At 37.9% G+C, this 24,720-nt stretch overlaps 1 protein-coding gene and 1 long non-coding RNA gene across 5 annotated transcripts in view; one reads left to right on the forward strand and one right to left on the reverse strand.

Annotated features, from left to right (window-relative positions):
* Positions 1 to 68: 68 nt before the first annotated feature.
* Positions 69 to 6,559, forward strand: LOC311586433. The gene is made up of 2 exons (XR_014775533.1): positions 69 to 280; positions 2,328 to 6,559. It is a non-coding gene; the product is annotated as an uncharacterized lncRNA (long non-coding RNA).
* Positions 5,241 to 24,720, reverse strand: part of FNIP1 (folliculin interacting protein 1) — a 72,428-nt gene continuing 52,948 nt past the window's right edge. For all 4 annotated transcript variants that reach the window (XM_084762400.1, XM_084762397.1, XM_084762399.1 and 1 more), the window contains 8 exons: positions 21,928 to 22,013; positions 21,061 to 21,207; positions 19,918 to 20,087; positions 17,133 to 18,549; positions 16,111 to 16,279; positions 12,874 to 13,071; positions 9,573 to 9,688; positions 5,241 to 7,906 (listed from right to left, as the gene is read on the reverse strand). In XM_084762400.1, coding sequence (XP_084618526.1) covers positions 7,828 to 7,906; positions 9,573 to 9,688; positions 12,874 to 13,071; positions 16,111 to 16,279; positions 17,133 to 18,549; positions 19,918 to 20,087; positions 21,061 to 21,207; positions 21,928 to 22,013 — 2,382 coding nt within the window. In that variant the 3' untranslated portion in view covers positions 5,241 to 7,827. The remainder of the gene's footprint in view (positions 7,907 to 9,572; positions 9,689 to 12,873; positions 13,072 to 16,110; positions 16,280 to 17,132; positions 18,550 to 19,917; positions 20,088 to 21,060; positions 21,208 to 21,927; positions 22,014 to 24,720) is intronic.

The raw sequence follows: 24,720 nt of genomic DNA on the forward strand, positions 1-24,720 counted from the left end.
ACGTACAGAGTTAGGGGTGGAGGGGGCGGGGAACGGACGGCTAGGCCTTGGTCGCGAGAGTCCGTCACGGGATTGTAGCTTCCGCATCCCCAGTTTCCGGCCGAGGTTCCGGAAATGCTATGAGGGCCTCGCCAAAAATAGACTGTGGTGTAGAACTGTGGGTAAGGCTCTCTGAAGCTTTGGCTTTAACGTCCAAGCCCGAAAGCCGCGGGGCTCTCAAGGCCCGCGGAAGTCGAGGCCGCCATTCGCGAAGCAAGCCAGGAAGCCCACGCACTGCCGTGTAAGCCACGGATCTCGGGGCAGTGCTCGCGCACCCAACCCAGTGCTCTCTTGCGGTATAGTCTACGAGATTTTGAAAAGCAAAAACAACCCACGAACTCGCTAGCGAAAGCCGCCCACAAAAAACAAAACGAACAAAGTAGAGCTCAAAGGATAGCCTGCTGGCTTACTATGCACCAGGCCGTCCTCGATCTGATAATGGATGCCTCGGGAGCTGGGCGCAAAATTTGACTTAAAAGCCTCAGGTGGGCTGAGAAACACCAGACAGGAAAGTTGAGTGATAACAGCTGTGGGCTGTCAGGATCTGCTAAGATCAACATACCAGCCTCCTTTGGTATTTACCACTTTTGAGAGTGCTTGGGGAACCGGCCTACAGATAAAATCTTCCATAAGTTCCTTTTTCCGTCCTATAAAACCCATAAACCGTCTGTACCACGTGTGCAGTCTCCACTACCTTGGAGAAATGGTGTCACTTGTTCTGATTAAGTGACAAATCTGCCGTAGAGTTAGACCTGCCCTTATGTTTCCACGTGCCTCCACCAATCCTGATCTACACCTCCTTGACAGTGGGCGGTGAGAGTGGTGTCTAAGGCTAGGTGCTGCTGCTTTAGCCTAACGAGTGCTCGGAGCATGCTTCTTCAACCCTCCCTCATTCAAGCAGCTGGGTTTAAAGCTGTCTGGAGCTAAGGGATGAATGCTTTTGCATTGAATTTTACATTCTAGCCTCTTTTCCTAACAAAAAACACACCTTCAATTTATTTACTGGTTCTTTGGTAAGAAAAGCTGCAAAGACTGAGTATCAGTTATTCTTCCTCTTGTGGATTTTAAAAATGCCTGGATAAAAAGTAACCCTAGATGGTTTATTTTGGTCTTGATTGAGATGGAAGTAACAGGAGGTTGTGAATCACTGGACATGAGTGCTTGGAACTGAACCCAGGCTCTCTCCAAGTATACTACCTGCTCTTAAACCACAGACATATCTCCGCAGCCCCTCATTTTTCAGGTGGCGCATGCCTTTAATACCAGCACTCCAGAGGCAGAGGCAGGTGCATCACTGTGAGTTTGAGGCCAGCCTGGTCTACAAAGCGAGTCTAGGACAGGGTACACTGAAAAACCCTGTCTCGGGGGAAAAAAATCATTTTCCTTAATTTAAAAAAAAAAATTTCTTTTGTGTGTGGCATGTGCCACTGTGCTAGTGTGGGAGTCTGGAGACATCTTACAGGAGAGTGTTCTTCTACCATCTGTGTCCTAGGGGTAAATCAAACCCAGGTTATTTTGGTATCAAGGGCCTTTTCCTGCCGAGCCATGGTGGCAGGGGTGTCAAATGGCTGTTCACCTTGTCCACAATCAGGAAATAGCACGTTATGAATGCTCTTGTTCACCTGGCTTTCTTATTTAGTCTAGTACCCAGGCCCATGAAACAGAAGAGCAGGTCATTGCTGCCTTCGTTAGCCCAATCTAGAAACTCCCTCATAGGCATACGCAGAGATTTATCAAATTGACCATCAGTGTTAACTGCCTCAGGCTGTCTCAACAGTGAAGGTTAACTGACACGATTCCAGAATCCGTCCTTTTGGGATAGTCCTTTTGCACTGTTCTCATGACAGCAGCACAAGTGGGCCACACTAGTCACACCATTCCTTATGAGGCTCCACCTTCTGGCATTTTGTTTACCTAAATATTTAAAAATTGAGGGCTGTGACCACATCTAGGTACATCATAGTATTTTCACGAGTTAACCAGGAAACTTAGTGTATTATGATTAAACATGTTTTCCAATAGTGATTCAGAGTACTTCTTGTGGCAAGGTAGGAATCTTTAATAAAGAGAACTGGAGAGTTTAGGTGGTAACATTTCAGAGTAATGACAATGCTGTATTTTCCGTTGGACCCTGGGGCTTGCCCAAACTTGAAGTTTACAACATGCTATTAGCACATCTTTCTTGAGGTTTGAGCACAAAAGCCCTCATGGCTCAGCCACTACAGATATAAATTGTGAAAAGGTTACATCTTACTTGCACATTTTAATTTTTCTGTCAACTGATACAGGTTAAAGTCATCTGGGAAGAGTCAGTTGAGAAAATGCCTCCATGAACTGGAGTGTGATCAAGCCTGTGGGGAGCATTTCCTTGACTAATTAAGGACTGAGGTGGAACACTCGGCCCACAGTGGGTGGGCAAGTGATCCTGGATTCTATAAGCAAGCCAGCCTTGCAAGCCAGCAAGCAGTGTTCCTTCGGTCTCTACTTCAGTTCCTGCTTCCAGATCTGTCCCTGTGTGGATTCCTGCCTTGGCTTCTGTAACAGCAAGCCAACCCTTTTCCTCCCCAGGTAGCTTCTGCTAAGAGCTCAATCACAGCAATAGAAACCAACTGTGACAGTGCTGCAAGTGACTTCATTTTTGTGTATATAAACTAGATCTCAAAGGTCAGTCCCAATCACGTTTCACTCCTGCGCCCCCCACCCCGAAGATTAATGTTCAGTCTTATGTTAATATTCTTAAAAATTATTTTTATGTGTATTGATGTTCTGCCTGCATGTATGTCTATGTGAGGGTGCCAGATCTTCTGGAACTGTATAGACAGTTGTGAGCTGCTGTGCGGGTGTTAGGAGTTGAGCCCCAGTGCTCTGGAAGGGCAGCCAGTGCTCTTAATTGCTGAGCCATCTCTGCAGCCCCTCATCTTGGTATTTTGAAAGAGGTAATAAAACTAAATCTTGATCATTATAAACTTGAACTTTGCAGGCAATGAGACCTGAATTTAACTTTTAGCTAGGAAAAGAAATTTCCCAGTGTTGAGGGTCCAACCCAAGGCAAGCATTCTACTATTGTTATTAACTCAACCCTGATACTATTTAACGTGTCTCTGAAAATCAATTTACACACCTGTATGGAAACAGTTGACTTCCAGAGTTCTCGAAATTATGAGTTAAATTATGTGAATCATTTACTACAGTGTCAGCACAATCCAAACATTGTTACTACTTCTATTTCTTCTGGAAGACAATTTCTCTAAAATGCAAGTATGGGTTTGAATAATTTGTGTAGTTGTTTTGTTTTTTTCAAACAGGGTTTCTCTGTGCAGCCTTGGCTGTCCTGGACTCAAATTGTAGACCAGGCTGGCCTTGAACTCAGAGATACACCTGTCTCTGCCTCCCCGAGTGCTGGGATTATAATTTGGGTAGTTTTAATTAAAATTGTTAAGAAATATAAAATCTCATAGATTTTAAATTATATTATTCTTCTAAATTTATATTATTTATGTGTATGAATGCTGTGCCTACATGTATGTACGCGCACTATGTACATATATGGTGCCTCTGGAGGTCAGAAAAGGACATCAGATTTCCCAAAACTGAAGTTACCAGTGGTTATAAACCACCACGTGGGTGTCAGGAATAGAGCTCAAGTGCTTTTTACTGAACTATCTCTCCAGCCCTTGGTGGTTTATTTTGAAAAAAAAAAAAATCTTGAGTCAACTTAGGTCCAATTACAAATAAACAGAAAACAATAGATGCCTGTTAGCAGCCTCTCTGCTAGTTACCCTTATGCAAACTCTCAAACTCTGCAAGTCCAGCTATATCCCCTAGATGTTTAGAACAGAACATTACTAACAGCCAAGCTTGCCTAATGATCTGTAGGCATGACAGAGGGATGCACCTGATAAACTGCAGCTCCTCAGTCCTCAGCTGGCCTTTAGCTCAGGTTTGGTCTCACTGTGCTACTCCTCAGTCCTCAGCTGGCCTTTAGCTCAGGTTTGGTCTCACTGTGCTACTCTCGGTCCCCCTTCCACACAGGAAAGCACAGACTTAAAAACTTGGGGTAGCTTTGCTACCCGTCACCCCAAATAGCTAGGGAAACGTTTGGTCTAAGAGACAAGAAAGACTTTACAGTAGACTGTATGACTTTAAAGGTTAAATCTTCTGTTTCTTACTCAATTTCTCATAGCAAAAATCAGTCTTTCATACTACTTAGCAATTACAAAAATCTGAATGTTTATGGAAACAATTCATAAATAACTGATCCTTGCTGTTTGATACTTCACTGCTTTGAAACAGCATGCTTCTCTTCATTTAAATGTAAAAATTACACAGGAAATGAATATATGAAACTGGGTTCTGGTCTAGTACTGCTTCAAGGCTTAACTCAGCTCAAGTCAATCTAACTTCAGGAAGGTAGCTTCCCAACAAACCTAGTCAGGGTTAAATTACTGTTGCAGAGCAGGTACCAAGGATGGATATACAGCTGAATCCCATATGATGCAGAGCAAGAAGACACGTGCTCAGAGATACATCCAGCAGCAGAGAACAAAGCAGCACCAGACTCCAACCCAGTATCCATGTTGTTGTAGTTGTGTAATTGTAAATTTAATGGTCATTTGGGGTTTTGCTTTGTTATATGTTTTCCACCCGCCCCCTGCCTTTTTTCCAAAACAGGGTTTCTCTGTGTATCCCTGGCTGTCCTGGAATTGCTCTGTACACCAAGCTGGCCTCAAACTCACAGAGACCCACATGCCTCTGTGCCACCACGGCCCTGCTCATGGTTATTTGTTTTGAATAAAATATTCTTAAACAGCTTTACATGGTGTCCTCTTGGTTTGGACTGATTTGGTTTGGCTTGGCCTTAAAACTTCAATTCATGACTGTGAGTAGAGCTGGTGTATGAATGAATATACTAGTGTAATTTGGACACTATTACAATTATAAGCACATATTAGAAATTCTCTGAACATTACATGGGTAGCAGCCCAAAAGATACTGAGTCTTGGTATTTAACTAAATTATTAACAATTGTTATTTTACTTAACTCTCAAAATCTAGTGAAGTAGTAACAGATTCTACCAAGATAGAAAGGTCATATGTTCAAAGGTATCAAAGCTGGGGCACCAATCTAGGTTGTCTGATATGAGAGTCCAAAATGCCACATATGCCTCACTAACATATGAAAAAAACACAAACACTACCCATCAAATTGACATGTGTGTTTATTGCACAAATTTCCCCTAGAACTGGGAGATTATTATAATACAGGTGTACATTTGAGAAATGTATTCAGAACAACAAACAGTATGTACATTTTATATATTCATTATCTAAATAACTTAAAGCAGAACATTCTCATAAGACAGCTACCGGATGTAGGCATTATGCAAATTATTTTTAGTGATCATCAGCACTGTGTGCCAACTGCAACAAATTGAAATCTGTACTAGTAGGTTTATTGCACTTGATATTTTCAAATTCAAAATTAAGACATATTAATAAATGCCAAGATATTTAAAAATCAAATCAATTAGTTTACATGTACAGAAAATTAGTTTTAATCCTATAATATAAAAGATCCCTTTTTAACTGCCTGTTACAATGAACAGGTGTTTTTAATATGTAGCACATGTTTGTCTGTACCATTAAGCAGTTGAAAAGATTATTTTAAACAGGCCAAAACTCTTTTCACATTTAATCACAGCCACACTGTAAAGTAGCAGCAGCTCATTCCTTGGGCTTTGAGTAAGTAAAGAATATGATGATAAAAGTATCACAAACTCAGGAATCCTATAAGGAGTAGTGAGTCTTTAAGAAACTATAGGCCTTTCCAGCAAAGCTGAGTTTTGAGAATAATAGGTGCATAAGCCATTCACTTATTAAAGACTAGAATTACTAAGTACTAATGAAGGATTTCAAACAGAACTATGAAAAGTTCCATGATAAAAAAAAAATCCCAAAACATTATCTACCTGCTACATATTATTCTGAGCCACAATCAAAAAATAATGTACAAGGGCCCTTAGAAGAACTTTTCCAGATTCTGAATTTTGACAGAAATCTACTCACTGAAGTTCAACAGAACACAACAGAGAAATCCCACTAATGAATGGGATACAAGGACACAAAAAACCCGACATCTATAAACATTCTTTGGCACCAAGTCATCCATGGGAGACCCAGGTACTAACTGGAACCAGCTAACAGAACAAAGACCAACTGCAGGTACCCTAATTTTGGGTTTATGTTCCATTAAAACATTCTATTTATTCTTTCTAGTTGGAATTCTCTTGAACACACATAAAGAGCAAGGTAAAATGTAACCCGACACTATAAATTCAAGATTCTGAACACTATAAAACACTGAAGATTTTCATTAATTACTGAAATTTTTAAATTGCAAGAATGGATGTTTTATAGTAAATGTATTTAGTAACTGAACAAGCAAGTAGGGTTGTTTTTGGTTTGTTTCTCTTTTTTTGAACTAAACAATTTAGAATTAGTCAATGAAAACAGTAACCAACTTTAATTCTAGCATTATGTGTATTTTAGCCCAAACAAGCAGAGATTAAGCTATAATTCAGTATTCAAGTAAACTGAGGTAGTAGAGTATATTGAAAACATGATCTACCCACCTTTTTATTTACATTACTTACAAGAGTTTGGTTCCTTATTAGCTTTTCATACAAGCAACAATCTATACTATACAAAGATGACAACAAATGGTAAGTGGAAAGCTTTGAAAAACAATCAGCATTTGAAAGAAAAGAACACTTAAAGATTTTTAAAGTTATTATTTCTACTAGTGTAAATTGAGGATTATTAGCAAATATTCCACTCATAAGGGTTTATAATGGTTGATACGGAAATCAAAGTTTGTGATCACCTGAGCACATCTGAAAAATATAGTATTGTTTTTGCCATTGCTTTGGTGCACTTTTTAATCTGAATTTCATTTATTAAATTAATATGTAAATATTAATAGGAATTAGCTCATTCTTAGAAAACAAATGGTAAAAAGTAGTATTTTTAGGGAATCTACAACCTTCAGCCTCAAAAAGATTGGCTTTAAATATATTTGAGTGTGTGAAACAAAAAAATCATCAGAAGGTAGTATTTCAACATTACATACAATGCTACATGAAAAAATATTTTTTAAAAAGGCATGTTTATCAATATTGTGTTTCTATCCCTGCTTTTTTAAAAAAAATAGATACATATGTACACTTAGATGAGAAACATGACATGTTCACTCATTCTGAGTTTCTCATAATTAACAGGTTTTTAAAAATACTTAAATAACTAGAAATTAGTTGATCTGAATTGCAAAACAACCAACAAATCAAGGTCTTGTAGATTTCTGTACCACAGAAATAAAAACTAAAAATCAGTGAAATGAAGATTTCTGACATTTGATCATGAGATATCTATTGCTATTCATTGGTTATGACAACATTTTAGAGTTTGCACGAAATTCCTGGATATTCACAGAAATTTCTAAGTTACACTTTGGCTTTTGCAAATGCTAACCCCATCCCCAATTATTTATGTTGCTTTAGTTTCACTTGGTTGAAAATCTACCACTACACAGATATCCAGTTAAAAATAAAAAGTCATCTGGTTGATACAGACTACAATGCAACACAGCATCCTGGGGATGACATAGTCACACAGAAGCTTAATGGATAAAAGAAACACACAAAACAGAACAGCAACAACTCCACAGATGCACACTGTGCCTGCCTCCATGGTTTCTATTCAATTTTAAACCACAGTTAGCCTGTAGGCATGTTAAAGGAGTATCTGAGCAACATATGGAGAGTGGGTGCTTGCTACAGCAGCCAGAAGAGGAAGGTCGCTGGATTCAATCCTGAAATAAAGAAAAGAAAATTCAGTTCGGACTTTCCATGTCCAAAATATGACTCTTACAGGCAATAGTCACTCCTACACTACCAATGCATCTTAGCACATAAGGGCTCACCCTGGAAAAAAGGAAAAAAGTAAGGAACTAAAGATAACAACACTTGGGCTAGAGAGACTGGCTCAGAGGTTAAGAGCACTGACTGCTCTTCCAGAGGTCCTGAGTTCAATTCCCAGCAACCACATGGTGGCTCACAACCGTCTATAATGAGATTTTGTGCCCTCGTCTGGCCTGCAGGTATAAAGCAGTCATGTACAATAAATAAACAAACAAACAAATAAATAAATCTCTTTAAAAGATAACAGCCGGGCGTGGTGGCGCACGCCTTTAATCCCAGCACTCGGGAGGCAGAGGCGGGCGGATCGCTGTGAGTTCAAGGCCAGCCTGGTCTACAATGTGAGTCTAGGACAGCCAGGGCTCCACAGAGAAACCCTGTCTTGAAAAAGAACAAATGCGTGTCAAAAAAATATGCATGTCCTTTACTCAAGCATTCTACTCCCAGGAACCACACAGATCAAAATTTATTTTCATTCCAGAAATAAAATTATAAACTATAAATTATAAAATGGAGTGCTATACAACCATTAAAATGAAACATAACAATATGCATCCATATGAAGAAATATTCAAGCCATATTAACTGCATACTGAACAACTGCAGACTGACATAGAGTATAAACCAATTCCTATTTTTATATGTTTTAAAGTTGAGTAACAATAAACAATATCTACAGAGTTAATGTTGGGATTGGAAATTTTTAAAAAGATGCTGGTACCATTTTTATACCAAATGTACCATGAACTTAGGTTATATATACATTATTTTAAAAATTAATTTGGTTTTTTAAAGGTATTAATACAGTGCTTGCATTCATCCATATTCTGTTTCTAATTTTCAAAATACTGAAGAACCAGTCTCTAAAAGCCTCACTGAAACTTGAACAACCTTTGGTATAGTATACAAATGCTATTAAAGTCAGAAATATTTGGAATCACTCAAATCCTGTTCAGCCCTAATATGTGACAAAGGACATGTTAACTTACAAAATTGTCCATTTCCAATTTGGTATTGCCTACACACTACAGAATGACTAAACAATTGGGCAAGGGGATGATATATAACTCTGGTAGAATATTATTATGGGTGAAGCTACAGGGTGAAGCCCAGAATGGATGACAAAAAAGTTTATAGACTTTAACTTGGTTTGACATACACACTAGATTCTAAATGATTGATGCTAATCCCTTTACTGTCGTACAAATTAAGCGTAGGGGAAAAAAACCTTTTAATCCCTCAACTAGAATTTTATCATGCACACACACAACATAGAAAAGCTGAGAGCACAAAATGGAATAAGGCTAAATTATGCTTAGAAACCAACTTCCTTTTCCTCCATTTCAGATAGCTGTTACTTTCCAGCGAGTTAGCTGTAGAGTAGGTGAAGAGTCTATGCATTTATATTAGTGAATAACAGAAATCTACTTTTCTTGTATACAGAGAAACCTAAACACTAACACTGCACAGCTTAGCTTCTAATAGGAAAAGACACATGAAGTAGTTCTGAGGAACATGACAAGAGACACAGCAAAGCCAGAGAAGAAACCATGAACATACCCAAGAACTACTCCTAGCTCCTTGACATGAACACGCATCTGTCCCCTCAGGTACTCAGACAGCATTTTGCTCTTGAAGTATAATTCCTGTAACCGATCTTCAAGGTGCATTACACACTGCAGTTAGGGAAGAAGCAAACTATGTTAGAAAACTCATCCCAATTCTTTTAAGTAGTATCAATTTCCTTTCCTTGAAGGGGACAGAGCATGAAGAGTAACAACAGAATTTCACTTTATATCTGAGGCTGGCTTTGAACTCCCTACATAGTTCAAGATGGCGTCAAATTCTTGGGTGCTGTATTGCAAGTATACACCACCACACCCAGGTAGCAAATTTCAGAGCACCAAGCTTAACACAATTCAATCTGGTCATTACAACACAAATTTATATTCAGAACAAAGTAGATATGTAGTTTTAGCAGAAAATGAGCACAGATATCTTGTGGGTCAATATCAAAGGTTAACTCTTACCATGCTGTTGCTAAACTGCAACAGAATTTACTATCTCAACCATTTTAAATGTACAATTTACTATCATTCTACATGTTGCATACAATGATCATCAATATTCATTTAGAAGACTTTAAAACATTTTTATTTCAAATCTGGTAAGTATATATACTCATATAGTTCAAGTATACACACATACACACACATTTTCTCAAGTAAAAAAAGTTTCTAACAGTTCAAAGAATGAACTGTATGCCTTGCTGAGTGAGGTTTCTAACTTAAAAGAGTAAAACTTAAAACATCTACATTTTGTATTTTGTTATTAATTTACACGTTTTCTAAAACAGATGACTTTCTGAGTATGACAAATATATATGTTTGAGGGGAAAATATGAGTTTCAAGTAGTAAACACTAAATTCCTCTCCAATTAAAGCTAACTACTAGATAATCTCAATCATCCATCTATATAACAAAAAATTGCTGTGAAAGCTTCTTTGTCCATGCCCTCCAGATTCAGCCAAGAGAAAGTTCTGGTTTGCTTTCAGTTCCCACCTGCAGTGTGCCAGGTACCGGGGCACCAGGCTAAGTCTCTCTCCCTTCGCTCCTCTAGACTCCAGCTCAGGTTGGGCTCCCCAGGCTTCCAAAGCAGGTGATTATCAAGGGAAGCCCAGTCCACCCTGGCTGCTGCTGTTTTTTGTTGTTGTTGTTTGTTTTTGTTTTAAGATAGTGTTTCTTACTGTGTAGCTCAAATCTAGGAAATATAGGCATGTATCACCATGCCTAGCTACTTGCCTTTCAAAACTATTCTGGCTCACTTGGGTACCCCTTATGTTCTATATGACTGGATTAAGATGTGCTTTCTAAGCTGGGTGTGGTGGCGCACGCCTTTAATCCCAGCACTCGGGAGGCAGAGGCAGGCGGATCGCTGTGAGTTCAAGGCCAGCCTGGTCTACAAAGTGAGTCCAGGACAGCCAAGGCTACACAGAGAAACCCTGTCTCGAAAAACCAAAAAAAAAAAAAAAAAAAAAAAAAAAAAAAAAAAAAAGATGTGCTTTCTATTCTTTTAAAAAAATATTTTTGGTTTGATTTAAAAAATTTTGTGTATATGGATGTTTGCCTGCACGTATGTATGTGTACCATGGCATGTAGTGCCCAAAGAAGCCATCAGATCTCCTGGAGCTGGAGCTTTAAATGATTTTGAGCCCCCATATGGGCAACGAAAGTTGAGCCCAGGACCTCTGAAGAGCAGCCAGAGCTCTTAATCGCTAAGCCATCTTACCAGCTCTTGATTTTCTATTCTTGAAAAATCTTTCATTAGGATTTTGATGGGGAAACTATCCAATGTATGTCAGTTTGGGAAGTAAGGACAGATTACTAAATCTTCCAACTGTGGTTCCAGACAAATACAAGTTTAGAGAGATCAACTCTTCTTCGTCTGGCAGAACTATTCTGAGTTGTGCTGTGAGGCCAGGTCATTTAGTCCATATAATGGGACAGTAGTGAGTCATCAGCCACTAATGTTTTGAGTGGCCATTAAACTTGAACTGAAGCGACAAACAAACAGAAACACCCCAAAGTTTTCCAACTCACAGGCACGGGTGTTTCACTACTTATGTCCTCTTCTACCTCATCTCTGTAATATTTTTCAATTATAACTCCTTTTCTTGGTTACATGTCTTTCTTAAGGATTTATTTCTTAACTATTTTAAGTGGGAAATGTTTTCTTTCCCGTCGCCCTTTGGATTTTGTTTGTTTGTTTTTTAATGAGACAGACAGTCTTGAACTCAGTAAGTAGCCAAAACTGGCCCTGAATCCTTCATCCTCTTGTCACTGGTGTGATCCCAACGCCTAGCTCAGAACTGCTTAATTTCTTTTTCAGTTTTCCCAAAGCTTGCACACAGGACATCTTCTTTTTACATGTCTTCTCTCCTGCAATTTCTACCAATTTTTCTCATGAAATATGTGTCTTCTAGATCATGTCATCTGCAAATAGAAATAAAGTCTATCTTCCTTTCCAATATTTGAAGTATTTTGTTTCTGTTTTTGCTAAATAGTTCCTGGCTAGGACTTATGTACCATGCTAAGTTAAAGTGTTGAAAGTAGGGCTCTTCATTACTAATCTTAGGGGGGCGTTCAGTCTTTTGACACTGAACAGTGCTGTCGAGTGTCTGTCATATAGATGCAGAGAGCTTTTGAGCCATGCTACTTTATAGTTCTATTAACATGAGAAACAATGAGCCCTGAAAGTGGGAGACGGTATCAAGAGGCTATCACTGTCACAAGTAGAATTATTCAAAGGTCTGACATGATGATGGAGGTCTAAAATGACATCCTGCACAAACCAGGAGCACTGCATGGCCATACTACATGTGATCAAAAATCTGGCTTTCGAAATCAAGAGAGCACAAATTTAGGTGCATCCCTTTCATTCTTAGCCCCCAGATGAATAGCCTCAGTAAGATTGTCTCATATTCCTGAAATGGAAAAATGCATGTACTGCTGGGTTCTGATGAGGCTCTTTCTGGAGGATGGACAGCTGCCTTCTCTCTGAGGTCTCCTAGACCAGTGGGAACAGAACATCCTCCATCTTTCTTCCTTAGTGGACCACTAGTCCTATCATGTGCACCAACACTCAAGGCCAAACAACCTTAATGATCTAACCTAACTTTACAAAATATCCCAGCTCTAGAGACCATCTCCAAATGGTTGGAGGTAATAGGATAAATGTTCATTGTAATACTCGTTTCAGCAAAGCAACGATAAAAGCTATGAGGAATATTAAGTGTATGTACAATTAGTCAAGCTCACTTAGCAGAGTACTCAAAGTCATTCAAGCCTTATATATACTTACAAAGTTTGGAGACAAGTTAAGTTTATAAAGCTGAAGTGTGGAATGAAGCAGGTTGGAAACAAGACTAGAAACCAACACCTCCTTCCCCAGTTTATTATCTGTTACTCGTCTCTGGCTGCTGGCCACCTGAACGGTCCATTTATCCATATCAGCTATAATACAGACAGCTTCTGCGATTGGTTCATCCAACACTGGATGCTGGAAAGAAAAGAATTCAGTCTACGATAAGCAAAGTTTTCAAAGATAATGTAAGTAGAACATGCCAATTAATAAAAAAGAAAAATATATCAAATAAGTTATTACCGAAGAATTCTTGATAGAAAGTAGAATGATTAATAACAAATACATTGAAGTATTTTTACAGAAATCACCACCATACTTTGTATTCATTAGTAAAACTTTGTATCCTTAAATCTAGAATTAACTCTCCCTAATCCTGTTCATCACTCACAAATGTGCATGCCAGACAACTTAGAAGAAGATGGTCCTTAGTTGGAAAAGACCAAATCTTTCAAAATAAGATTTCTTTCTTCCTTTCTTTTTGACAGAAACTTATTTGTACTAATGGGACAATAGTAAAATTCTGTGCTATGATCCAGCAACATTTCTCAGAACCACAGGGGCGATTCAGTAATGCCACGAAACACACTTCTGCGTGTGCATTAACTCTTCTATTTGTCAGGTCCCGTGGGTAGCACATAGATCCAATGTTTAAAGGAGAACAAGACCACAAGTGCCAACCTGAGTTATCAACACACACTGACAAGTGCAAACCATCTCCCTACATTCAATCACAATAGCATATCCCTATTGTGCTTTTTAGGTCTACATTTACTTGAAAATGAAGGACTGAAAAACACTCAAATCAGGCTTGAATATGAAGAGTATGAAGGATTTCTTCTATGTATCTTCATCTTACTTAATACATTTACCACACTAATTATTTTCATAATTACAATGGTGAAAAACTATGTTTTAATTGGCTGTCTTAGTTTGCTTTCTTTCTAATGCTGTGATAAACACCATTACAAAACCACGAGGAGGAGTGAGTTTATTTCAGCTTACAGTCATATAGTCCATTATGAAGAAAAGTCTGGACAGAAACTAGAGGCAGAACCCTGAGGCAAGAACTGAAGCAGAGACCATAGAGGCAGTCTGTTTACTTGCTTGCTCAGTCTGCCTCTTTATACAACCCAGAACCACATGCCAAGGAGAGGTACTACACTGAAATACAAGTAAAAGGCTTTAAGGCAGAAGGCTGTACTTTTTGACTTCCCTCAGAGGAAGTCAAATTCTTTATAATAAGGATTTAAAACAACAATGCCAGGCAGTGGTGGCATATACCTTTACTCCTAGCACTTGGGAGGCAGAGGCAGGTGGATCTCTATGAGTTCAAGGCCAGCCTGGTCTACATAGCAAGTTCCAGAACAGCCAAGCTACGTAAGAAACCCTGTCTAAGCAAAACAGCAAGTAGGCAAGTAGGTAGATAGATGATAGATAGATAAAGGTGATTAAGTACACAGCCTATCAGTAATATAATCCTGCAATGCTGAGTACTTCAGTATCTTCTATTATTCAGATATGTTATAGACTTTAAAAACAAAACAAACAAAAAACACAAAACCACTGGCCAAAGAGAAGAGCAGCAAAAACGATAATAAATGGCCTTTCTCCCCTCCCTCCCTCCCTCTTCCCCCACCCCTCGGTTTTTGGAGACAGGGTTTCTCTGTGTAGTTTTGGCTGTCCTGGACTCACTTTGTAGACCAGGATGGCCTTGAACTTACAGAGAGCCACCTGCCTCTGCCTCCTGAGTACTGGGTTTAAAAGTGTGAGCCACCACCACCTGGCTCTCCTATCACTTTTATCATTACAGTAAGTACACAAGTAAGGCAGTAAGTTTGCTCCTACATGATCCTAAGTTTGGCATCCTCAACATCCATACCTATATCCAGTTAATGAACAACTACTCTGAGTAATATTCTTTCCTAGACAGTAAACAAGGAAGCTATCAATCTTTAAAAGAGAGTAGAAAACTAGTTACAAATGAAGCGGGAACGACTGACTACTGGAGAGGCAGATGGAAGAGCACTGCAATGTGCAAAAGAACAGGACAGGACACATGGACAGTTCCTGAGAAAGTAACAATGTGAGAAAGCTCCAAGTAAATGCACATGGCTAATTTTTTGAGAAATGATACTGAGAAACAGGGGAGGAGAAAAGCAGTAAAGCAAAAGGCTGGAAAGAGCCAGGCATGTTGATAAAGACACCTATAATCTCCCCTCCCCACCCCATACCCCGGCCCCCAAGTCAGGGTTTGTGTAGCCTTGGCTGTTTTGGACTTTTGTATTTTGTATACTAGGCTGGCCTTGAACTCACAGAAATCCACCTGCCTCTGTCTCCTGAGTGCTGGGATTAAAGGTGTGCACCACCACACCCAGCTGACATCTAAAATCTTAAAATAAGAGACTAAGAATTGAAAATTTTAGATCAGTTTGTGCTATACAGCAACAATGTTTCAACAAAAGCAAAAGTCAAATCAAAACAACCCCCCAAACTACCAGCACAACAAAAACGAGCAAACAAACACTACCACCATAACTACAAAAAAATCCAATGATATGGAATAGAAGGAGCTTCCACATATGGAAGTTTATCTATCTCCAAAAACCCTATCATTAATATTCCTAATGGTGAAAGATGCAATAGCTCCCTCCTAGGATAGGGAGTAAGATGGTACTATCTTCTGTCCTCCTTTCTTTCCATGTACCACTGAACAGATCTGACTCAATATAATCAAGACTGGAATGAAAAATGAAATACTGTTCACTGCTGGTGTGAATTGTGTGTAAGAACTCCAAGGAATTTATGTGAAAAACTAACACAAGTAAGAGCTCAGGAAAGCTACAGAATAAAAGATTAATACACCAGACCAATTATGTTTCTATATATAAGCAATAATCTGCAAAGGAATTAAAAAATTCTTTCTAGGATATTAAACTTTTGATGCAATGAATCTAAAATAATTTTTATGTTTCAAATTTCCATTTTGTAAATTCCTAGAACTTAATTCTTGTCTTCACAGTGGTAAACACAAAGCACAGGAACTATATATGAAGTGATGAATTCAGATAATATATAGTCACAGCTTGTCTAAAACTAAACTACAAAGCATTCTGGGTTGTAAAAGAGTAATAGAGCTTGCTTTAGATATATTTAAGGTCTGTGACAGTATCTCACCTGCACAGCATGAGACAAATCCGATACCAGGCACTGACGGAGCCTCTCATCACTTCCAATTCCTTGAAGAACAAAGTCAGGAACATAAGACGAGCAATAGCCGCCCAGCAATGATCTTCCAAAGTTGGCAATGTTGGGCTGAACAGCGCTCACTTCAATTAACTTTGACCTGAAAGGATGATGACCAAGGAAAAGAAATCTAGTAAGTAATAAACATCTTTACCAGCGGCGGAAGGTGGGATAGGGAAGGTTATGAACTCACCTAGTCTGTCTTTCCAGTACCTTGCTTTTTATAAACTATAAACAGAGTAAAATTATATAAAATCCAGCCTAAGGACTAAAACAGACAACGAAATACTGTTCTCTCCTAGAGGAAGTCTGACAAACAGCATGGCCGTACTTATAAACATTTGCAACATGTTCCTAATAGATTCAGATTATGAAAACCACTGTGTAAAACAAAGAAAGTGGCTAAAAATCTGGGTCTGTAACATTTCAAAGCAGGGATATTCTTCTTGTGTACTTCACCTTAAATACACAGTACCTCTTTGTCTTAGGTCAATTTATTTATTCCCTACCACCTCAAAGATTCTCTCCTAAGAGCTAAGCTTACCATAGGTCCACTCTGGGGTGTATATGTGCATAATTCACAAAATGCTTTGAAAACTAAAGAGAGACCAATTTCCTACATTTCACTTATGACGTGGGAAATAAGTCTTTAATTGTCCCTGTGAGCTAAAGAGAATCTGACCACCATAATGACATTAAAAAATATTGTATTAATCATTATTTTGAGTGTAGGTGCACAAAGTCAGTGGAAAACTCTTGGGAGTCAGTTTGTGGGTTTTAGGGATCAAACTCAAATCATCAGGCCCATATGGCATGTGCTTTTTACTTTGGAGCCTTTTTGGAGCCCTAAACTCTTTTTAAAGTCAATTACTCCAAATCTCTAGAGAGAGGCTAAACAAAAGAATAGAACATCCTTTTGCAGAAGCTGTTTCAGGGGGAAAGTTTCTACTCACCCAGGAAAAGGTATTTCATCTTCTTCTGCCCAGTCTTCCTGCTCCCCTCCACAGTAACTGCCAACTTGTCTCCTTATATCAGGACTCGTGTCTTCACTCTCACTATCCCCAAGGGCACTATCTGAACTTTCATTTCTTGGAATGTCCCATTCAGTTCCTACAGCATTTTTTTTCTCTGAACTCTCTTTATCCCCATGGGGGACAAGAATGGAGAGTGTGTCTCTTTGGTCCTGCTGAGGAAAGCAGGCATTACATGAATCTTGATGAACAGTTTCTATACATTTACAAAATTCACTTTTTTGTTTGTTATTTTTTGTATACAATCTTTTTGGAAACTCTAACATACAGCAATATTCTTTACTATCTGAACTTGTTTTAACAGGTACATCATCAATAGTCCTGGTTTCAATTGAATCATCATTAAAATATTCATCAAACAAGCTCATGCTTTCTGGATCTGAATGATTCCAACAAGGAAGCTCACAAGACACTCCAGTAACCATGTTCTGTGTGCCAGACTCTCCAGATTGGTCCTTAGTTATTTTACTTTCTTGATGCTTATTCTTCACTCCACTGTCTTCTTTCAGTGGTTTGCTGTGATGTCTGTTAATCTGATCCACCACGGCCTGACTCCGAAGTTCAGTATCTGAATCAGGTGACATAGAATCTCCAATCAAGAAAGTAACCTTTGTCTGAGTTACCTCACAGGAAAATGCACTGGGCACAGTCTTATCTGGAGGTTTCTTTTCCACAACTGTCCCAGTAGACCTCATCGCTGTGCCTGCATGATTATCTGAATCCAGCAATTCCTTACTCTGCCAGGATTCTTCTGTTGGCTCCAAGCCTGTCTCTGACAACATACACTTGTCTGCTGGAGCAGATCCTGTACAAACAACTGTCTCTAACTTGGTGTCAAGGCAAGTTCTTAATTTATCTCTGTACTGTGGAACATCAACAGCATTTTCTTCTTGGCAGTTGGGAGGAGAGCTCTTTTGGCATTCATCTGTAATTCCCAATAATTCCTTAGAGTTGTCTTGAGTATCTTCTCTCTCTGGCTGTGACACATTCTCTGTATTTTGCCCAAGGAGTGGATGACTGCAATATTTACAGTTACAGTTAGGAGTTCTTATCTCTTCTGACTCTTTAAAGAGCAAACTGCTTTTGTTTCTGTGCATTGTGATTAGCACATATTCTGACTCCTCTATTTCCCCTTTTTCTAAAGTGGTAGTAATCACAGTGCCTGGCATAACAATAGCTTCATCTTCTCCATTTTCTAAAAGATGGGTTTCTTGAAGTTCAGAACATCTTATGAAGTAAGTAAGAAAATAAAGCAGCCTCTGGACCAGGTCTTGTCGCTTGCCAACTACTACAGTCCTTGCCAACCGTACAGGAGAACCAATAGCGCCATATAAATCTCCTGCAATAAAAAGATCAGTTAAACAGGCTTTCAATTTTGAGAAACCTTCTTATACAAATACAGAATTTACTCTTAAGTTGTTTAAAGGATGAATGACTGTTTAAGATAGTAAGATGAGTGGTTTTAACGAAAGAGAACAGTAAGCAGAGGGAGTTTTTAAACCTATGTTCCTAAACAGCTGCCATGGTTGAAAAACTTCCAAGAGTTAGTTCTCAAAGTCAAACCTATAAGAACATTCTCTATATTAGGTGTCACATGAAGGACTTTTATCTAGGTGAAGTCTGTTATAAAGGAGGCCCCAGCCAAATGCAGAAAGGAGAAAACACATTATCTGTTGCAGGCATGAGAGGAGAGGGAGAGCAGTAGCTTGGGAGTACAACAGGAAGAATTGTTTTCTTTTGTTTTGTAGCATAACTCAAATAAAACCTATAGCTCAAGTGCAAAACAGTAACTCAAAAATGAATACAAATATGTCAACTTTAGTCCCTTTTACAAGTTTTCATTATGCATATTTAAAACCCTTTACTTTCATGTTATAAAATAGCCTTTTGAAAGAACAAATATGAATCTTAAGTAAATATAGGCTGCAGATATGACTGTGGTAAGTTTCTCCTCTGGCTAATAAACTGCCTCAAATACCACAACATCATCATACTAGGATAACCCTCCCAATTTTCACTCAATAGCCAATGAGCTGAAGCTCTCTGGCTTGGTGAGTAAGTCATGGCAGGTCCCACGTGACTCTTGTAGCTTCGTCTTCTTAAAGTTCCCCTTCGTATGGATGTTCACCTAACTTCAATATACAATAGTTCTATACTTCAGGGGTCAGAATCCCTAACTGTGCACGTGCTCAGTCTTTTTTATGTCTTTCAGTATAAAGCTTCTCAGTCAGGTGTACTCAACAGTTCAAAGACCAAACTTCCTTTCCTAGACTTAGCACTCAACTTTCCTTTCACTTAAATTTATTAATTTTATTACTATTATTGTGAAAATGCATGCTCCCTATAATATTTGGCTGTTAACCTCTTGAGACAAAGATAAAATTATTCATCTATCTTTACATTCTTATACTCTTTGCACAGAGCCTTAGATATAATTATGCACTAAAAAGTAACCACAGAATTTGAAATCAACTTCATGTATCAAAGGTAAAGCAGCCATTAGTGTGCACCTTCCAATCTACACAGTTCTTTAGCTATAAGGAACATGAACAGGCATAAAACAACAGGACAATTTAGCAGATATGAAAAGGCAAGTATCAGAGACACTTAGAATGAAACTGACAAAAGAGAAGACTATAGTTAGTGAGTTTTTGCTTTTCAGTATGTTTTAAGTCTATACACAGGATATGATGTTCAGACTACATACCAAGTTGTGCCCAGAGAGGGTTATATGGATGAGTCTTAGCCAACATGCCCACACTCTGAGAGGAATGTTTTTCTAAAAATATTTTTATAGGTGGCTGTCCATTTGGCATGACTGTTGGAACCCAGGCAAGATGATTGGTCAAAACTGCAGTAATAAGAGCTGGCAAGAATCTGAAAACAAAATGTATCCTATTATATTCCAATTCATACTCATGAACTTTAAATAATAAAATGGTTTGGTAGGCTAAACAATGAAGGTAATATTCTAAAGTAACCGAACAGCAATTATTAAAAAAAAAGAGGGGAGGAAAAAAGACAGGTACACCTACCAAAAAGAGTCCATGTATTTCCTTTAGAGCAATTCAAACATTTATACTAAAACATTAACAAGGAAAAATTTTCAGATTACAATTATAAAATTAGAAAAGCCTTTTACTTAAACTATGAATCATTTTTGGTATTTAATCTGCCCAGTTCACTAATGTATCAGTGAACATGTACTTCATTTTCAAATTTCCAGATCAGTAGTTTCCAAATTACTCAGTGAGGAAAAAAAAAAAAAAAAGAAAATATTGAGTAACCTTAACTATTAAAGAATAAAACTGAATCACCATGTTTATCCTAAAGGCTTGATAAACAGTAAGAAAACTAGGATAATATAGCCTGCTGAAAGTCTAACAGCAAGTCCTTGAGCACTCTGACTTGACAAGTCTGCAGCTTACTACAGTACAGCTGATCTCTACTTTTGCTTAGTGTTTGAGAAAAGTTTCCTTGTCACTCGGAAGAAAATAAAATTCTAACATTGGAATCTGAGTACTTATCTTTTAAAACTTTTTTTTTTAAATGAAACATGCTATCACAAATGAATGCAACACACACACACAAACAACAACAACAAATCAGAATCCCCAGGGGATTCTCTAACATATCAGGAATCTTAATTAAGCATAAAGACATTTTGTTCATATAGTTCTGTGGTGCTTGTCCATATCCCATCATGAATCATCTTAGACTAGTTTGATAATCAATAAAAAATAGTTATAGACAGTGAGTTATTCCCTTAATTCTATAATTACATTTGCTTTCAATGCAGACATATAATTATAGTAAAATAGTATAACTAAATAAATAAAGCATGCCATACTGGTTTTTGGAGGCATTTTCCATTAGAAAAGTGAATTCCTTCATGAAACGATGGCAAAGCTGGTTCTTTTCTGGAGTCCCTGACATCATGGTAAGCCAGACAGGCTCCCCAATTCTTGGCATTGTGTAAAGATTACAAATTGTTGTTCTAAAAAGAAGACAACACATTATAAAATGTACGGTTCTCCAAATAAAATACTCTTAAAGGCTATGCTGCCCACTGAAAACTTCCTCCTAGATTATTAGAGCTTCTGAGGAAACTTTTAGAAAAGGTCCAAGAGCCTCACTTTTCCTGCTACTGTCAGCTAGTAGCATGGGAAGCATATTTTGCAGGTGAAGGTGAGCTATGCTGGCTATTATGCCTAAAGATACGAATGCCTTAACGAGGCTAATAAAAGCTTCACTTGAAATAAGCTAACCCTATACCTATCTTGAGAGAACAAGCCACACTTCTGCTCGAACATGGGAGTGCTTCTCATTGCTTGTGCCTCAAATGGCCTAATAGTAAAGTTACACCCCAACAACTCCCAAATGTGACTCAGTAAGATAATGGCCAACAGCCTTACTGAATCACACTCTCATACGGCTATGAGATGAAAGCAATTTAAAGAACGGCATTTCCAGCACTCTATCCAGCCTAAGGCAGGAGGACCACAAGGGCCAGGTTAGCATTGGCAACACAGTAAGACCCTGTCTGAAAAACAAGTAAGAAAAAACGAACATAAAACCAAAATGCCAACAACAAAACAAATTTAAATAACTTACATCTTTATTAAACAAGTTAAATTATCTTTCTATGTAAATAAATCATCTTCCTAAGTATACTATAAAACAACTCTGTCTTGTGGCAAAGAGAGGAGTAAAGTACCTGAATTCAGTCAGGGCATCAAGTATTCGATTGTATGCCAAACTTCTCTGGCTGGCATCAGCTGACCGCCGGCTCATTTTCATAGCCTTGAAAACAATCATTACACAGTTAATTCCTATGCTAGGCACAGTCACGACACTAGGGGAAATAAAGAACCTTAACATACACTGTCCGGGGGGGGGGGGTGAGGGAGGGGGGGACTTTCTTTCTTGTACCTTTGGTTGCTCATGATTGTTACAAAATTTAAAAATTTCAATCCTCAAAATGTCTGTGGTAACAAACTACAAAACATCAACATACCAAGAATTTAATGTTTGACAGTCTACAGGCTACAACAAAAACTACTTTTGGCTTTTAAAAACAGGGTCTCACTCACTCTGTAACCTAGGCTACCTTGAAACTACGTATCCCAGAGTGCCCTCAAACTTTTGGTAATCCTCTAGCCCTGGCCTCCACGCTACTAGGACTATCAGCATGCATCACTACCACCAACTGTAAGAAACTTTTTCTCTAAACAAAACACACAGTAACTCATTAACAGCTGTCATGGTATTTTACAGGTAACATTTTTAATACCTTTTGAAAAATATGAAATTAAATACAATTCAACTCAAGGCTCTTTCAAGTCATAACATGGTATTTGCTTGTTTCCCTCTTTTTCCCCCATTCCAATCAGTGCTGAAGAACAAGTCCATGCCTTGGACAGGCTCTATCAGTAAGCTACAACCACCACCAGGTACTTGTTTTCTTAAAAGCATATTAATTAGAAACTGAAAAGCAACCAGAATTCCTATAGTGGAGGTTAAAAAAGAAAAAGTTAACTTTCCCAATGAGAATATAATTCTGTCTTCTTTATGTAAATACAAATTGATTAAATAAAACCCCATTTATTTATTTATCGTATTTTAGTTAAGGTTCCACTATTCTGAAGATGGAGATCAAGCTTCACAGAAAGAAAGTGAAACTCACTGTTTTACTCAATGTTAAGAAAATTACTACTGATAAAATCAATGTTCCTTTGACAGAGTTTGGTGTTGTTCTTTAGTCTTGCTAACAACATTTTGAAACTGTATCACAGTCTCCCTCAATCACAGACATAGGGGAGGGGAAAAGGGGGGAAGTGGGAGGGAGGGAAGAATGGGAGGAAACAGGGGAAGGGCTAACAATCGAGATGTAATATGAATAAATTAATAAAAAAATAAAAAATATTAAAAAAAGAAACTATATCACATATCTCAAAAAGCAGTATAGACTTCAAAAATAATTAGCATGGTGCTTAGAAACAAAAATCAATAAAATAATAAAGAATATTTTGCAAGCTAGTTCTAGAAGAAATGCTTATTAAATTCTATCAATTATTTTATAATTTCTATTATCAAGTCACATTCATTTATGTAAATGTGTCCATTCAGTTTCCTTATTCTATAATCAGTATTTTAGATTTTAGGAAGGTCAAGTCATTAAAATATAAAAACATTTAATCTCTAATTAGTTCTTACACTGCCTATCAAATGTACACAGGGTAAAATTCTTTTCTAAGTAAGTGGTACACATTGTAACCCTGCACCTGAGAGGTAAAGACAGGACTGAACACCAAGTCAGCTACGGCAATAGAGTGAGACCAATCTAAACCAAACCAACCACAAGATCCAACCCCAAACTACAATCCTTAGAAAAAAAATTCCAAGTCACTCAAAAATTTCAAAAGGTATTAAAAATGTTACCTGTAGTTTTAGTAACAAGAACTACAAATGTACCAACTTTGATGTTATAATCTATACAAAAGGAGAGCAGCCAACTTAAAAAGAATATACATATGTATATGTGGGTGTGGGTGTATGTGCCAATGTCTAACTTGAAAAAATGAGACAGCATTTACTTATTTGTATAGCAAAATTATCTATTCCTTCAATTGATTTAATGTAAACAAGCATCTGTGTCTTTCCTTGAAGCAGAAAATCCTTAGTTACTACCGAGATCCTGAGGTTTTTTTCTAAATGGTTTCCTTGCCCACCCCCTTTATAATCAATCTCTTTTAAATGTATTGCCTAATTAATCCTACAGCAAACTCTCCAAACAGCCTTTAAAAGGATGTTAAAACTCCCTGGGTTCTTTGTGACTGGCTCAGACCACTCACTCCTCCTCCTCATATACTTTCCAAATACTTTGGCAGTGATTAAGAACTCTGGTCATAGCTACTATCAGTTAGTATAGCTTTTGGGAATATTAGCCAAAAAATAATCTGCAAAATTCACCAACACAATAACTATAAAGTAACACTGATTTTGAAAAATTACAAATGTCCTAAAATGAGAAGACATATTAAATACATTTAAAATATTTTAGTCAAAATAAGATCAATTTTGCAACATACATTTTCCACATGTATATTGTAATGATTATTTGGTTCATGGTCTGGTAATTGTAAAAACATGGACTAATAATAATTTCTGCCAAGTGAAAGTACAATATGCATACAAGTAGTCTGGCCTGGGAAGATTTCCTGCCAACTGCCAACCAATTCCTTGGGCAGTGAAGACATCGATGTTTTTGTTTTGTTTTGTTTTGTTGTTTGTTTGTTTGTTTTTGCTTCTCCTTTGACTTCCAAAGATTTACATTCAAGCCCGACACAGATACATTGAAGTAGGCCCAAATGAAGATTTCACATCAGAAAAACCATTTGCCCTTCCTTTGTACTCTAAAAAACAAACCCTCGCATGTTCATTTTTAGCTATCTTTAGGGTTTTATCCTGTATTTTACAAATTTCTAAGTTTAGACATTTACGTCATATA

Source organism: Acomys minous (genome assembly GCF_964271855.1).
Source record: "Acomys minous genome assembly, chromosome: 16".
Taxonomy (NCBI): Eukaryota; Metazoa; Chordata; class Mammalia; order Rodentia; family Muridae; genus Acomys; species Acomys minous.